Source organism: Mastacembelus armatus, chromosome 16 (assembly GCF_900324485.2).
Source record: "Mastacembelus armatus chromosome 16, fMasArm1.2, whole genome shotgun sequence".
NCBI classification, from domain to species: Eukaryota; Metazoa; Chordata; class Actinopteri; order Synbranchiformes; family Mastacembelidae; genus Mastacembelus; species Mastacembelus armatus.
The window spans coordinates 19,509,466-19,526,245 of NC_046648.1; the positions used below are offsets into that span (position 1 = coordinate 19,509,466).

The following is a 16,780-nucleotide window of genomic DNA, read 5'->3' on the forward strand; positions in this document are numbered from 1 at the left end:
TGTCTGTGAGAGTATTTCTTCCTTTTCCTGAGTGTTAAACTTACTATCCAAGAAAATACATGTGCCAAAAACGTCTCGTAAATAATCTGTTTACTGTATGTAAACACTGACCAGCTTTAGGCTTTCCTGAGGTAATCCAAGGCTAAATCATCCCAATTTATATAAAGGTCAAAATTCCGACACAGTCATAATCAAAATCATCATAATCTGCTACCATTTGATCTTGTTGCAGAATTCTATTGCACTATAAAAAACAGCAAGGTGTGGCGACCAGTGTGAGGAAACGAGAATGTCCCTGACCTGATATGTAGTAGCAATGTGTAGTATGTTTCATCACCTGCAGGAATGTCAGCATGTGACATGCTGACATCAGTAGGAGAAACCAGCTTGTTGAGGAGCCCTGCAGTTAATATGTTATCAAACAAATCATGAATTTGTAATTAACAGGTACTTGAAGTGACTTTGCACTCAAGAGACATAATTAAGTCTCATACAACAACTCTACTGCTGAGTTTTTAATCAAATACTACAAGAATAAAGAAATGTTTTCCTGTGCATCGTGACACAGATTCAGTCCTGCAGTAAGGTGACCTGTCCCATTGGAGCTGGCAAGAAAGAGGGTGAGCTCAGTAATCCCTGAGGTTCTGGGCCTCCTCTTGTGTTGTCCTAAATCCCCCAAGACCATGCTAAAATCCCCCTGACAGCAGCCTTCATTATTTGCCTCATTTATCAGTGGCCTAGCTCCACCTCCAGACAGAGCAGAGATGTAGAGACTTAATCCAGAGAAGAAGAGAGGAAACCTAAAGACAATACAAATGTTATTTCCAGTATCCCCCAGTTTTACCGACATATGTGGAAAACTAGTGTATATGACTTTATGAAAAGCTTAGATAATGGCAAGAGGATAAATGGAAGCTTTAGAGTGAATAATTAGAAAACACAGTAAGTGTAACTACTTTATCTCTATTGTAAACTGGTAAATCCTCAAACATGAGCCAGTTAACATGAAATCGGTGCCCGATTGATGTTAATGGTTTGCTTCCTAGTATTACATTCAACTGCATTTAATATGGTGAAGACACGTTTTTAAGAGTATGTTGAAAATGTACATCAGTGAACTCCTGCTGGAGACAGATTCCCCTTCCAGCCAACAGTAACACAAGTGATCTCACTAAGCAGTTATTAGTGGAGGAGGTAATTAATGTCATTGTTTGAGAAAAACAAAACTAATTCCCTAAAGACTTTAACACATTAGCACACACATTATTTTTATTTAGCTTGGCCATCATTAGCATGTGGAAATGTCACAATGGAACAGATAAAAGGTTGATTAAATATCAAAACAATGTTTATCTGTGTACAATAACAGGAATTATTAAACCAGTAACAGTAAACCATGGGAGTGGAAGCCAGGATGGTACTAAGTCATTTTAGTTGATAAAATGTGAGTATTTGTTTTCTTTCTGCCACCATCCAAGGACACAAGAGGAAGATGTTTAGCTTGATTTACTGACCATGTGCTTCCCAAATTGTTCAGCATCCTGATAAATTGCAGAGGTAAATCAAAGACAGCAATCTTCAGTGGGAGGGGGGTGGGGGTGGATACATTTTTATCTTATGATATTAAAAACAAAAAAGATGCTATAAACCTATCAACACAGGAAAGGAAAAGGCTAGATTTAAATTATAGAAGGAGCCTCTGTTGTATATCTGATCTTAATTTCTTCCTTGAAAGCATTTAAAGTGCAACTTATTAAAAACATTACATACACTATTTTATTTAACATGGTAGGAGCTTAACAATATTTCAGCTACTTGTTTTCTCTCATTTGATTAGTACATTATTGCAATGAATCGAACATCAGCTCAAACAAGAAAGGGTAATATGAACATATCCCCTGCCACCACAGATCCAAGCAATTGTTACAAACCAATTACTGAATACGACATTGCTCATATCAGCCAATGCTAAGACCAGTTTCTCAATTATACTGCATCCTATTGACAAGGTACTTGAGCTGACAGGCAAATGCAATTTACCAAGTCTCTGTGCAGCTTATCAAAATAATGAATATCCTCTGATCGCACATGGGACCACTAAGCAAAGTGAAAAAAAAAAACACCTTATAATGTATTACTTCTCTAACATTCTTTTATTTCCGTTTCTAATATTACTCAAGCTCAATTTTCAAATTCTAAACCATAAATTCAAGTTTTATGTTTTATGTGAAAACAAATGAAGAAATCAGTGGAATTTAAAGACAGCTCATAACTGGATCCAACCTATGTGGCCCCCTCAAAAATCCCTCTCTCCCTATTACAAACACATGGATACAAGCAGATAACAAACCAATATGACAGATTCAACATTCCTGTTATTAATGGACCGAGTATTAACACAGTATATAGTACAAATAATCCCTAATTTCCCCCAAAAAGCAGAGACACTGATTAAATACAGTATACCCTTAATAAATTAAGGCCAAATTTTCTGTGAAACATAAGAAAACAGTATCATCAGAAGAACTAGGTTTATGCATATCCTAAGTAGAAAAAAAATTGCTGGCAAGGTCCAGTGAAATATTTTCCATTCTGCCTTAGATGCACAAAACTGGACAAATGGTCAGTACCTTTGATAAATCACTCACAGTTCAACAATGTTTAAAATCTCTTCCACTTTAGATCAGTTCAATGTAAAGTTGTCCACCACCACCTCTGTTACTCCAGATAATGCAGGACCAGCCTGTCAATAAATCTCTCCTTTGATGTACAACATCAGCAGCCATTAAAGCAGAGTGTCCTCACTGTCCTCATTGTGTGTGCTGAGCTGGGTTTTCCGGCGAGCCGTGATAGCTGCCCAGATACGACACAGCATGCCACCTCTGAAACAGCAACATCAGACATATTTCAAATCAGCCTCACAAATACCTCAAACCCATCTGGGGCTTTCTGATGTAACAGAAACTAACAAGGTAGACTGCATCTTTTTTCCACTGCCATCTCTGACCGCAATCCTTTCCTACATTACGACATGGACAGACTGTGTGCCAGTGATGTATGAAGGCAGCTCACCTTAGTCCACAGTATATCAGGTCATCCCTGGAGGCCATGTAGAGGAGACAATCCAAGGTGAACTCATGAGAGAGCAACTAGGAAACAGGATGACACAGGTGTGGATTAACAGTGAGCTGATGAGTAATACCAACCAGCCTCAGGAAAAAAAAAACAAGACAGAGCTTCAGTTGAATTTACCTTATCAATGGTGCTTTGATCTACATGGACAGACTTGAGCCAGCACACCAAAGCCTTCACCTCTGGGTTAGAGCTTTTCTGAGAAGAACCTATAATATAAAGAGATGAGAAAACATTTGGCTTATCTGTGACACTTAATACAAATAACTGGCTTACTGTTTTTCATAATGATGATGTTTACACACCACAAAAATACTTGATTTCACAGCCAGGCTGTATAATCATTAGACAAATTAAGTCAAGTCTGAGCACATCAGCTGATGATCAAGTGGCTTACGCCTCTGACAGAAACCAGTCAGGCTGAAATCCAGATCCTGAAGCTGAGGTGTGGTAGGGACTGACTGGTGCAAGTGTTAAACATTGCACTGTTAAACCCAAGAGGGCTTGGTTCCTTGATGTAATACAGGTCATGCTGCAGCTTGTGTGTCAGACTATAAGCTGAGCTCTCACCATTTCTCAGAAAAAGGCTCACTTCTAACATGAATGGCAAACACTTTAGATTTATAAATTTGATATATATCTGAATCTGCTGTATTAATGATTCATTTGGTATATCTACTTTATCAAATATTACAAACAGGGGTAATCATATCTTCAGCTGCATTTAAATGCTGACACCTGATCCAGATTTTTTTTTTTTAAATGCAAATATTCATGTTTATTTTTAACCTGAATGAGGTAATGAATTATTTATGAGAAGAGTATTTGAAAAGATTGTATGAGAGTAACAACATGTCTGTTCTGTAATATACTTTCTGAAATGACGCACAAACCATGGTGCTTTCTAACAGGTTCCTGCTTTGATAGGTAGTGTCTCAGTTTGCTTCCAAGTGAAGTCAAATGTGGTTGATTTGTTGTTTAAAAGCAGCAGATAGTAGATACTGTGCTTAATTTGGCACTAACATGAACTTTAAATAGACAGTACTATCAAATAATCTGTTAGTAAATAAACTATCAGCACTGATGATGTAGAATGACAATCATCAGAACTGTCCTCTCAATGAATTCCATCCCAGCCCACATGATTTTATATTTATGGCCATAGGCTTGTTTCTAATAACTCACTGTGAACCTGATCCAGACCAGAATTAAAGGCAAACTCAACCAAACTACAAGTGCACTAAAAGACAAAATATCAATTTCCTGCCTGCACTGACACCACAGGTACAGTGCAATGTATACAGTAAAAAACAGTTTTTTTAAAAGAACATTACCTGCAGTGGCTGTTGCCTCCTTCAGGGTATCTATCTGTTGCTGCATACCTTGAACAGAGTCCCTCAGAAGTGCCTGGTACTCTCTCTCTTTTTCATTCAGCTGACTCAGCAGTCTGTAGCACAGCCATCATCAGTCAGCACAAAGTCGTGCAACTTAAAATTCATATTAATCACTGTGACACTGCAACTCGTCAATCGAGATCCCAGTGTTGCCACTTGCTCACAGAAAATAAGTGTCACATTTTATGCAGCCTTAAAAACAGCTAGTTCAAAGAAAAAAACTAAAAGCAGCACACAAACAGAACCATGATCAAGAAGACAGCATAACATTACCTTTTGGTCTCTTCTCGTACCGCTCTCAGTTGCTGGCTAAGGGGACAGTTGTTGCTGAGGACGAGGTCTATAGGGGCTTTGGGGATCACTGAAGGCTGGGTCTCATTTATGGGTGCTGTCTGCTGCGTATCTGCTGGTGCCTCTGGCTGGTCAGGGACCAGGACTACAGGAGTGTCTGGGTCAGCAGACTGTTCCTCATAAATGCTGTCCTCAATCTCAAATGAGGACTGCAGCTGGAGTTTCAGTTCTGAAGGGCAGAGAGAGGAGTAGCAGGTAGGAATGGAGGAAGCATAGACAAAATAAATAACTCCCCAGCAAGAAATGAAACAAGTAAATATCACTCAAAAACCACACTTGTCTAATATCTTCTTGTCTCTCCAACGATTTAGTGGAAACTAGTGAACATCTCCTCTAAGATGAAGCTCTACCTGGTAGAAGTACAGTTATGGCATCCTGTACTGCCTGTCTCAGCAGATTGTCCAGGGCAAACATCCAATGAGGTTTCACTTGCTGTTGCTTCAACACCTTCTTCACCTACATACAGAACAGTTACAAGAGTGATGTTCCTCATGAAAATCTCACTCAGACATGGCAACAGTGTATTTACCAGCAATACCTATGTGTTGACTCTGAAAGTAACTTACTGCATCTTGGAAGCTGAACAGCACCGCCTGCAGGCTGTTCAGAGGCACCGCAGCAGCAAGTAGAGAGGCTTGAAGGTTGCGTAGGCTACTGGTCAGCTGCTTCCTGTCTGGGGACCGGATGTTGTCTCGCAGACAGCTAATGAGCTTGGTGATGTGATCTGCAGAGAGCGATGGTCCCTTGCCATGCTTTTAACAAAAAACAAAAAAGAAACTGGAAAATGAGCACACAGTACTGCTATTGTTCCCATTCTGGAAATATCTGGACTTCTTATCTCACAATGGCAGTCTTCACTTTTATACAATTTTTTTTAATGGTTTATTAGGAACCAGCTGATATTTTTAAGGTTTGAAATTAATAAATTTACCACTAACATTAACTTTTCACTCACATTTATTCCTGTATATTCATCATACTGAAAACAGCTTAGTTTCATCTTTAGCTGATAAATAAAACACAGCTACTCTTTTTAATTTTCTTAAAATGCTGCATCAGAGAAAATAAAATCTATAATTTTAGGTACACACTTTGATCACCAGTGATAAACTGATCACTGAAAGGATGAAACAGACTTACAGCTGTATTTGTTTTGGGGGGATGTGCTGCTATTCGTAGGACATGACAACTTTCACAGAGAAAACAAAGGCCAAACCCAGTGTAAAACAGGGCAAAAATGACCTTAGGCTCTAGCGTCCTATTTATGGATTTTGGCACTGTCAAACACACAACACGTGTATCAGCAAACTAAGTAGGGAATCAGGCATTTGGGATCACTGCACAAGGTTTCAATTTGATTAGACTTTGTTAGTATATAAAATATATAAACCAAATTATTAACAGATTTCAGCATGATTGTGTGACCTGTTGTTGTGGCTTCTCTTGCACCCACCTGAGGCACAGATTCTTGTATATTAGCGAGGACATGACTGATGTAGTCGGTGAGAACTCGGTGCAGCGTGGCTCTCCTCTCGCTGTCCTTCCTCAGCATAAAAAGACCAATATTCTCTTCTGTTGTGGCTGGACTGCTAATGTCTGATGAAGAGTCATCTGGTATTCTGGACAGAAGAGGGCAATCAACAAATAACAGCTCAACACAGAGAAATACAAAGTGGTGTCTAAGATAAAATAAAACTAAAGTCCCAGAATAGAGAAATTGATGAATGAATAACTTATGTGTGATTATAGGTTATTAAGTAACGTGTTTAGCTGCAAACTGTGACACCTCATAAAGTGGCATTTCTACCTATGCAGGATGTAGCTTCACTCAACTATCTGACTGAGACCTCAATGTGGTTTGCCACTGATGTAAGATCCTGTAAAACCATAACTGATGCAGCGATTTTATGGTTTTTTTTTTTTAAAACAGTAAGCTTAACTCACAACAGGATGCTGCTCGTGCAAGGTGGGCTCCCTGAGATTTTTTCTACTTTGAGGGTGGACTGGGGCCTCCTGAGGTCCAGGGAACAGGATGGATCGACAGGACCCAAGTACGAATCCGTGTCCTCCACAAGGATGGAGATAGGTACAGACAAGCTGCGCTGATAGTCAGCTGCAAAACCCAAAGAGATTGTGGTAAGATACTGCATGTCACCTTTCTATGTCTGACATTTAACAGATTTCAAAACAACATTTATCTCATAGGTGTCAAAATAGGTGCAAAAACATCAATCAATATGAAATTTTACCGCAGAAGAAAAAAGCATGCATGAGAAATATAAACAAAGTATAAGGAATGTGATAATAGCGAAAAGGAGAAGGTCTTAATTGTTTAGTTTTTCTAAGAGAAATAAAAAGTAATACACCAATAATATACCATACAAAAAGGAGCAGTAAGCCTCACCAGCAGAAACGGCGTCCTTAGGTTCCTGTGGAGCTAAAGCCTTCTTCTTGGGGGACGACCTAAGGAAGGAGTCCATCAGCAGCTCTGCAGCTGTGGCTCTGTAGTCTGGATTTGGCACGAAACAGTTCATGAGGAAGCCCTTCGCCTTGTCTGACATGCACTCTGGAACCGTGGGGTGGATCTTAAACATACCAACCTTGATGGGATTGTGTAAAGGTTAATGGCAGAGTTTGAAGATTATATAATTTATAATTACAAAGATATTAGTTACATTTATTCAAGTAACTTTACTTCAAGATTATGTGTGGATCATAATTATCAGGGGAGAAGTACTTTGTTGTTGTCTATCCAAAAGTTAAGATATTTCAGTTCAAAACCATAAAGTGACGTGATTTTTATACAGTTTGAGCTTATTCACATTTGTCACATTTCTATTTATAGTTTTATGAAAACAACATCATTAGCAAATGACAACATCTGCATAAGTTTCCCTTCTTTACCTTGAACATTGCTGCTTGAGGACTTTCCAGTTCATGGAAGGGTGGTTTGCCTGTTGCCATTTCTATAATAGTGCACCCTAAGGACCAGATGTCAGCTGGCTTCCCATAACCCCGAGGCCCTTGGTCTATAATCTCTGGGGCCATGTACTGGAGAGTTCCTATTGAAAGAAATCATCATAATGTAAACTGTAAAAAAGTACAGTGGACCCATATAAATATTGTGTTCTTTGTCAAATTCAAAATGTGTACAAGACTAAATAAGACATGTTACAGAGCATCTTACCAGTAAATGTCTCAGTACAGGGGTTTATCCCTGCTAACCGTTTGGAGGTTCCAAAGTCAGAGATCTTTAGTACTCCACTATAGGTGTTAATCAATACATTGTCACCCTGTAGAAAAGACATATTTACCCACATTAAGCTGTTTTGCAAATGACCTCTGTCTTATTCAACAAAGCTACAAAATAGTTATTAAATTATCATTTGCCATGTTACCTCCCATGGTGCTTTGCTCACCTTAATGTCTCTGTGGACAATCTCATTGTCATGAAGGTATTTGAGGCCCTCAAGGATCTGTTTGGTGTAGAAAATGATGGTGGCTTCATTGTCTTTCAGAGGACCCCATTTGGACCGTAGGAGGGACGACAAACTTCCTACAAGCAGGAATGTAAGACTTCTTAAAACAATTTTCCCCAGGGAGGGAAGTTTTTGGAACCACCTACTTCCTTAAACCTAGCTTCCAGTAGACATTACACAATCACACATGCACTAAATGTGAACATGTATAACAGACGCCAACTTCCTTGATGTTTAATAAAAGCATCATTTTGTAATAAGGCCACACAGGCATGGACAAAGCCTCATTGTGTTTTGCAATTACCAAGGAAAGTCTCTCATGACTCCATTCTGTTGTTATTGCAGTGGAATTTTCAAAGGAACTGGTGACCTGAGTTTGTATATAGTTAGTAACTGAATTGAAACTAAATTTCTAGTAAATAAAAGTGAAAAGGCATAATTGTGCAAGTATTTTTGAGAAGTGTTGTACTTTTTATTAATCAGTGTTCTTGTATATTTAGCTAATTAGCAGGTACTGACTACTGCAACTAAAAGTACTAAAGGTTTAAATTCATAGGACCAATACCTCCTGGTACTTCCTCCATGAAGATTTTGATGAAACCTTCCTGACTGACAGAGCCCAGATACTGGACAATATTCCTGTGCTTCAGCCTCTTGTGCAGAGCAATCTCCTCATGGAGGGGCTGGGAATACCTGGAAGACATGATTGAATAGAAGTAAAGTATTAATTTCATGCAGCGTCTCAAACTAAACACCATTTTAAATCAGCAACAAAAAAAACTACATACATAATTGCAGAGTGTAATAAGCCATTTCTACCTAAGATTCCATTTCCAAATAAACCAACTGATTATTGATCCAATTTTCTTTTCTTTTGGCTTCTCCCATTCAGGATCACCACAGTGGATCAATTTGTCCACATGATCGATTTGGCAGTTTTACGCCGGGTGCCCTTCCTGACACAACATCAGTTTCTGGTTTTTGCTGTTCCACATCTGGATAACATCTACTAATCTTTTCACTTGTAAGGGGTTATTATTACACTGTATTTGTTTCTCTTACGTGCTGTCCTTTTCAGGGATCTCTTTGATGGCGATGCGTACTTGATTGCTCAGGTCCCTCCCCGCGTACACCACACCATATGTCCCTTTACCCAGAACTACCTTGTTGCCATTCTCATTGGTCTCATAGACATACTGTAGGAAGAGGTGAAGATTGCATGAATGATTATGCAGAAGTGTTTGTAGAAATCTGTGGAATTTCAGCCACAAATATGGAAAGACAGAAACATCCAGATTGAGAGAATTGACGTTTCATTCAAAAACTCAATACAAAAACATAAATCCTACATTCTAAGAATGACTGACTATAAAATCACACATGGACATATTAATGAATTTACAAAAACAAGTACTGTACTATAGACAATACCATATGCTACGGAAAACCCTTAACGCTTCTGCCTTTGAGAATTTGATTTTCTCCAGTAACTGCAGCTGTCTTTCTGCTGGTCAAGCCAAATAAGGCCAAAAATAGAGCACACTGTGCGTCATAGAAAATGACTGACCTCCAATATGTCGTCAGTTAGATGGTCAAGATCCTGAGCCGGGTCTTCAGCCTGCTGAAGCAGAGAGTTCACCAGCTCACAAAAACTACCAAGAGAACAGTGTGAGAAGACATGAATGCAGATGAGAATTTGTTCTTAATGGAGTCACTAAAAACATTCCTGCAGACTTTTGACAAATAATGGATCTACTATAGACAAACACCCCATATGTTACAAAAAAAAGAAAGGTTGTGAATTAAATCATTTGAAGTCATTGTGTTTTTGATTACACACTAGTGGCTGGACAGAAATAGTGGGTGTCTATTTTGCTTTTATCGTGTACATGCACAAGGACTCGTACGTCTGCAGCTGAGAACATGATGCAATTCACATCCTGCAGTCAGTGTCATACCAACCAGCTTCGCCAGCTAAGGCAGTGAAGAAGACCGTATCCAAACAATGCAAGAATTATAATATACAGTGTATTTCAATCAGGGAAGGAAATGCAATCAAGGTTGTTAGAAATCAAGAACACACATACCATGAGTAGTGAGAAATACTGAATGTAAACATAACTTTTGCTTGTTGACTAGAACACTGTAGAGGACACCATCAAGGGATCAACTAATGCAGATCAGAAAATGTATTTCTAATATTTATTCTGCAGTATGTTGTCCTGATGGTATGTAGCCATGCAGATAGTTTCAGTTTTACTTCAGTTCTTTTATAGAAAATAACTCACTGAAGTAAATGAGTAACCAGGAAATTGTTTCAGGAAAAGCATTTCCCTGAGCAGAGTAAAAACCACTTGAGTTCACATCCATCATATTAAACAGGTGCCAGCAGAGGTTTAAGAAGCTGTGTCAAAAAAAAGCATCTTTTGACACAAGCAATCTTTAGTACTAGATTGAATTCATTTTTAAACGAAAATCAATTTTTCTGACTTGGGTTAACTGACTATTGAAGTGACAGTAAAAAAAAAAAAAAAAAGAAAAAAAGAAATCATCAGTCCCAAGGGGATTTTTAAGTGGGCAAGAAAGGAAATGTGACTCATACAGTGTAACCCGTCACACTTGTGTTTTGGTGTCACTGACTACACAGCTTGCAAAAGCTAGTTTGCCTTTTAATCTGTCAACCACTGATTATCTTCCTGGCACCTGGTAAAGATGGTCTGTTTATCTTTTGTCAGGCCTTTCAGTTGGTAACGCAGCAAGTCCTTCTCACTGCCTCACACACTCACAAGAATACACACACTGCCCCACCGTATCTTTACCATATTATTAGTCGCTCACCCTTTACAGTGAAGCTCAGAGGGAAAGCAGAGCTGGAAGTCATCTGAGTTGTAGTGGACATACAGGAAGCAGCTCCGCTCATCAATCTTTGAAACACTTCATAGAGAAAGAAGCAAAAACATATATCAACTATTCAAATGGTCCTAATCCTTATTTATTTGCTTGGAAATACATTATTTTTTTTAATCACTGTGAAGCTCTTTTGTTCTCCAGGGAAGCGATGGCTGATATTTGACTTTTAATATCAGCTTCAGCTGATAAAGTTGTTTGCAGTTTTTAAGTGGCACAGCAACTGACTGTTCAGTGTATTTGCTAAAAATTGCTTATGTGGCAATTGGTTGACAAGACAAGGCTAAAGTACACAGTGACATTGATCAGCAGCCACAGAAGAATCAACAAACAAAAAACAAAGAGGCGCAGCCTGAAACCATATTAACAGAAAAAAGATTTGACTGAGAGCCAAGGTTTCCCAGACAACATCTGTGTTTTGGGTCCTCTGGCTTTACTGGAGGCTTTAAAAAAAAAACCCAGGACTGAGAGCAGATATTTTAGCAAATGTTGTACTGCACTTTACCTCACTCCTCGGATTGCAGAAGCAGGAAAAGTCCACTCATGTAAACCTTTCTGGAGAGTCAAAGATAGATGAAGTTAAAACACGGGATGAGGCCAGTTTGACAGCAAATACACACATTACAGAGCAGGTTTTATTTGCATGTACACACACATGCAAGACAACAAAATAAAAAAACAAATATTCCTGAGGTATTAGGTACTGCAATTCTGAACCATGAATCGGTGCAGGAAAAGTTGATTCTTCCTTTCATAGTACAGTTCAACATGTACTCTATGTATAGCAGATATTCAAGAGACAGATGTACTTAAAGTACAGAGTGGCTGCAGGGGATGTGGCAGTGCAGTGGATCTGCATACCTTTAAGGGTGTAACGTGTTTCAACTGGACAGTGTGACTTTCATCCTCCTCACTCACACTCACGATCGCAGGCTGGAGGACTTTGCTGGGCTCCAGAATGAGCAGCTGCACAGAAATTCAATTTCAATTATAATATTTCAAAAACAGCCACACGACTTTCATTTATTTGAAATTGCATGTCAAAACTGCCCCATTTTCTCCATTATTTCCTAAACAAATCCACTCATATTGTAACAAGATTAAAATGGGTCCCAAGCACTGACGACAAGGGAAAATTAAAGATTTTGATTTGATGCTAGGAATACTGTAAAATGAACTGTGTCGTCTTACTGGGCAGCGGTCTGTGGAGACAGTGGGTTTACAAGTCTGCAAAAAGAGCTCCATCCAGAAGTCCATGGCATATTGTTTAGGAGATCCTGCTTCAGGCAGCTTAGCAAACTGACGGTACATGATGTATGTCTCCATAATGGATCCCACAAACCTGAAAGTACCACGCTAAACTCATTAATATACATATAAGACATATGCAAATGAGACAGTATTCAGTCTTAATCCTTTGAGCTTCACAGGGATTTATTTTTTTAATCAAAGCAATCAACTGAAACTAATATGCAAGTAATTGAATTCTGTTGACAATTACACACCCTGTTCTTCATAACTAATAATCAAGAAACTGGTGCTTCAGCCTCACCAGATAGGAGCTTTGAGCTTGTAGAGTTTCTCAGAGGCCTCGATGACTTTCTTGTGTTCATTTGCTAAAATGTTTGCGCCAAGGTAGAAGCCGACATCCCAATAGTCCTTCATCTTCTCCAAGCTACCCTTCCTACCAAGCAACGCGCTTATAGTCACACCTAAATAGGAATATATTAACAGCGCAAATCAATTTATTGACCAAAAATCATTAAAAATAATGATATTAATGTTTCCAGACTAATTTGTGCATTAACATATGATGACTCTGGACATTGCCATAAGCTCATTCACCTTCCAGGGTGATGCACTGGAGAAGGAACAATGGACCAATATAAAGCTATCTTGTACAGTAATCATCCAGTAGCAACATGACATTAATTACAGTTGAAAAATCATTTCTAAAGACTATTATGGACTACATGTCCTAAAGAACATATCATGATGTGTACTGTGAAATGCCTATATAGAATACTTCTCCAATATGTACTAGTTTGTGCTTAAAACTGAGTGAAATGACATTAGATGTATAACACCTTAGTTTTAGCCACCTCAAAATGTTTAATAAAATCCTTGTTATGATGTAATTTATGGAAAATTAGGACAGATTTAGAAAAGCGGTTATTTTGACTTTTGTAATGTTTAAACAGAGTATAACCAGCCTTGTACCCATACAAATTTAAAGACTAAAAACCTGGATTGCCTCCAGATGATCAAAACAGATATTTATTGATGACTGATGAAGTAAGCAGAAAGCATTAAGCACCTATTTTGCGCAGCTCCATAGAAGTTTCAAATTCATGGCCAGCTGCCATCAGAAGGACCACGCTGTTGATCCCCGAGTGAAGAGTTGGCTCTGTCTCAAAAGCTTTTCCATACCTGACAGATAACACAATATAAAGACAGCAATGATGGAATCTAGTACAACAGAAATATAATATAGGATATCATTAGAATAATAATAAATGGCACAAACCCAAAGAAGCTGAATATTACACTAGATCTTAGTGACAAATGTCAATCAAAGCAAAATGCCACCTCTCTGATTATGTGTGGACAGATATGTAGGACCAGACCCAGATAAACACAAACTGGTCATACCAAAACCAGGACCGGTCCCTGCTGTGCTGATCAGTGAACCCAGAGCTCATGAACATATCCTTATAGATTCGTCCACAAAGGCAGTAGAAGTCCGATGCCACCTTGTCCCCCGATTCCACAATAGACAGAATTGCCTCCAGAGCCTTAGCGCGATCTCCAGGGTGATTCCTCCTGGCATGAAGAAATTTGATCATATCATCAGTGATGCAGCTTTGACAGCCTTCATATCTTATATACACACAAGGCAAACAAATGAGAGGATGGCTCAGAAACACTAAGCTGAAACCAATTATGGTGAGCTGTTAAACAAAATACAGATACAACAGAAGCCATCTGAGCACCTGTTTAGAGCAAATATGTAGTGGAACTGGATATTCTGATGTCCTACTATCAGACACATGGGCAGGTTGTTCAGAGTCTCCACAAGTTTGATTGTGGCATCATAGTCCTGAGAAAAGGTGAAGAATTATAGTGTATTATTTACAATGTTGGTAAAACTTAACATTGTTACTAAATTTGGTGCTAATAAACATTTTAAATCTCAATGTGTCAGGTTTTTATCCTCAGTTCTTTTCTAGTAAAACACAGGCATTGTCATGTTTTACCCAAAAAATATATCATTTCAAACTGAATCACGTTGTTTAAATTACATAAACAACTACAATAGAATAATTAAAGAATCACCTATAACACACTCCTTGCAGGTCTACTCACAGGTACAAACATACACACCTGAATGTCCCTGTAGGACAACAGCAGGTTCATAACTATATCAGGGGTGAGCAGTTCTACACTGTCCAGGCGTTTCTGGATGCGGCTCAACTCCTCACTCAGGTCCTGGCCGCTGAAACGCTCTCGTGCCATTCGAATCTCATGCCTGATGGATTCTCGGAAGTACTCGCTGCGATCATACACAGGATAACATTCAACACTTCCATGAACTTTAATAAATCAACACATTAAAGTCACACATGCAGGAAGCTATAAGTTACGGAATAAGAAGAAGCATGGGTAATCTGAGATGATAATGCTTATGGCAAAGCGTGTGATGGTGGGCAGAGCCCTGCAGTTCATGCCTGACCTGGACTGAACGTGTATGTTGTTGAACAGATGAACCAGTCTCTCCACCAGCGGGGTAAGCAGAGGCTCCAGCTGGAAACTGGGCTGCATCAACTCTGTGATACCAGTCATTATTTTGGCATCGCAGGCAAACACTTTACCCTGCGGTGACACTATGTAAGGGATAAGTGTGTAACTTCCACACTGCTCCTGGGGGAAGACAATGCAAGCATCACACAGGGACTAAGTCACAACACAGGTGAAACATCATTTGCAAGTTAGTTAATGTTACGTTTGAGTTAAATTCCTGAATAATAAGATTTACTCAAAATGATCTTTATCAAAGTCCTTTATCATGGACATAATATCTTCTTTATACAAAGCAGATGATGAATGATGTTCTTTTTCTGAACAAACCTACAGTCGCAAATTGGCACTTGTGAAGATTCACAGCTCTATCTGCTTTACATTATTGTCATTATACATCACACTACTACTGACCACTGCCTCTGAAGTTGAGAAATAGTGATTTGATGTTTTCTGATATTTTCTAGAAGCTGAGTCATGATAACTGGACTTCTTTCTGTTGAGCTGAAACATTTCATCCCGTTCTGAGGCAAATTCGGTTTGACACCTCTCTTTATCCTCCAGTCACTTGGGACGAACGGAGAAATGTTTAGACTTAAAAATCCAGAAATGATGAGAAACTACAGCCACAAACACATTCAGTATTTTAAGTACACGAGTCACCATCCACAGTCCTCCAGATCACTTGCCTCGGCTTGTTTTCCCACCTAACCCTGCCTTTCCACTTTCTGACTGACTCAACACACCTGATCAGGTAATCTGCAAGTGGGTAGAGCTGGGATAGTTGGACAACAAGAAGAGGCAGTAGATCTGGAGGACCAGGGTTAGTGATCCATTGTAGGGCCCATCCTGTTGCCTATCCTGGTTTTCTACTTTTCTAACAATAAACACAATTGATAGGTGATACTCTCAAGTTACCTTGACAGCCTGTAGATCACTATCTTGCTTGTAACAATACAGAATTATGTTATCGGTCATACTGAAACTTTCTCTCACTCCAAGGTGGTAGAAGAGGGAAGGCTGGCAGAAAGTATCACTCATCTCAACCACCGCTACATCTGTGAGGGGAAACGTACAGGATCAGTAAATCAAATGACCAAACTAAGTCACTCTTCAGTGATCAGGAACTCCCACTCGCCTGCATTATAGAAACTATCCAGGACATCGGTGGTTCCCAATGATAATTTCTCAAAGGAAATAGTTTTGAACACGGCGTGTGCGTCCGCGCACGCTTCTTTCAGACATTTCAGTGACAGGTTCTCCTCAGTCTGTGGCAGCGATGCGCCCACATTCCCAATGTATGCCACCGACACTGCTCTGGTCCGACTCCGAGGAGAGACGATCTGTTTACCTGAGCCATGGGCGCTCAGCTCCAACGCCACAGAGTCCTGCCAAAAACTTCCAGCGGACACCCACACTGGATCTCTCCTCGTGAGCCCATGCAGGCTCATTCGCCTGCGCTCTGTCGTGTACATGTTCTGCCTTATTCTGCAACTCAGACTCTATGCATTGTCCAACTTCGACACAGTTTCTGTTAAAACGGCAAAAGCACGTTGCGTATTCTTGTAATTTCCCAGGTGCGTCGCCGCCTCCGCTCGTACGACACATCCAGGAACATTCCTAGTACTTCTCTCCACACGACCCGCCCTCCTGCCCTGCCCCACCCACTTACATGTCGCCACTGAAGCTGTAGGCCACACAGCCTCGACTCTCGGATGA

At 39.5% G+C, this 16,780-nt stretch overlaps 1 protein-coding gene across 1 annotated transcript; it reads right to left on the bottom strand.

Annotated features, from left to right (window-relative positions):
- Positions 1–1,330: 1,330 nt before the first annotated feature.
- LOC113136667 (mitogen-activated protein kinase kinase kinase 5) lies at positions 1,331–16,710 on the bottom strand. The gene is made up of 28 exons (XM_026317650.2): positions 16,200–16,710; positions 15,980–16,119; positions 14,997–15,184; positions 14,648–14,816; positions 14,257–14,363; positions 13,916–14,086; positions 13,581–13,693; positions 12,816–12,975; positions 12,455–12,605; positions 12,125–12,229; positions 11,769–11,818; positions 11,195–11,290; positions 9,924–10,008; positions 9,419–9,552; positions 8,922–9,049; positions 8,297–8,433; positions 8,065–8,170; positions 7,782–7,939; positions 7,282–7,477; positions 6,822–6,990; positions 6,331–6,496; positions 5,444–5,629; positions 5,228–5,333; positions 4,800–5,046; positions 4,467–4,579; positions 3,253–3,341; positions 3,073–3,149; positions 1,331–2,882 (listed from the first exon to the last, which is right to left on the bottom strand). Exons 1-28 carry the CDS (start codon positions 16,534–16,536, stop codon positions 2,786–2,788), a joined length of 3,981 nt encoding a protein of 1,326 aa, XP_026173435.1. The 5' UTR covers positions 16,537–16,710; the 3' UTR covers positions 1,331–2,785.
- Between the last annotated feature and the right edge of the window lie 70 nt (positions 16,711–16,780).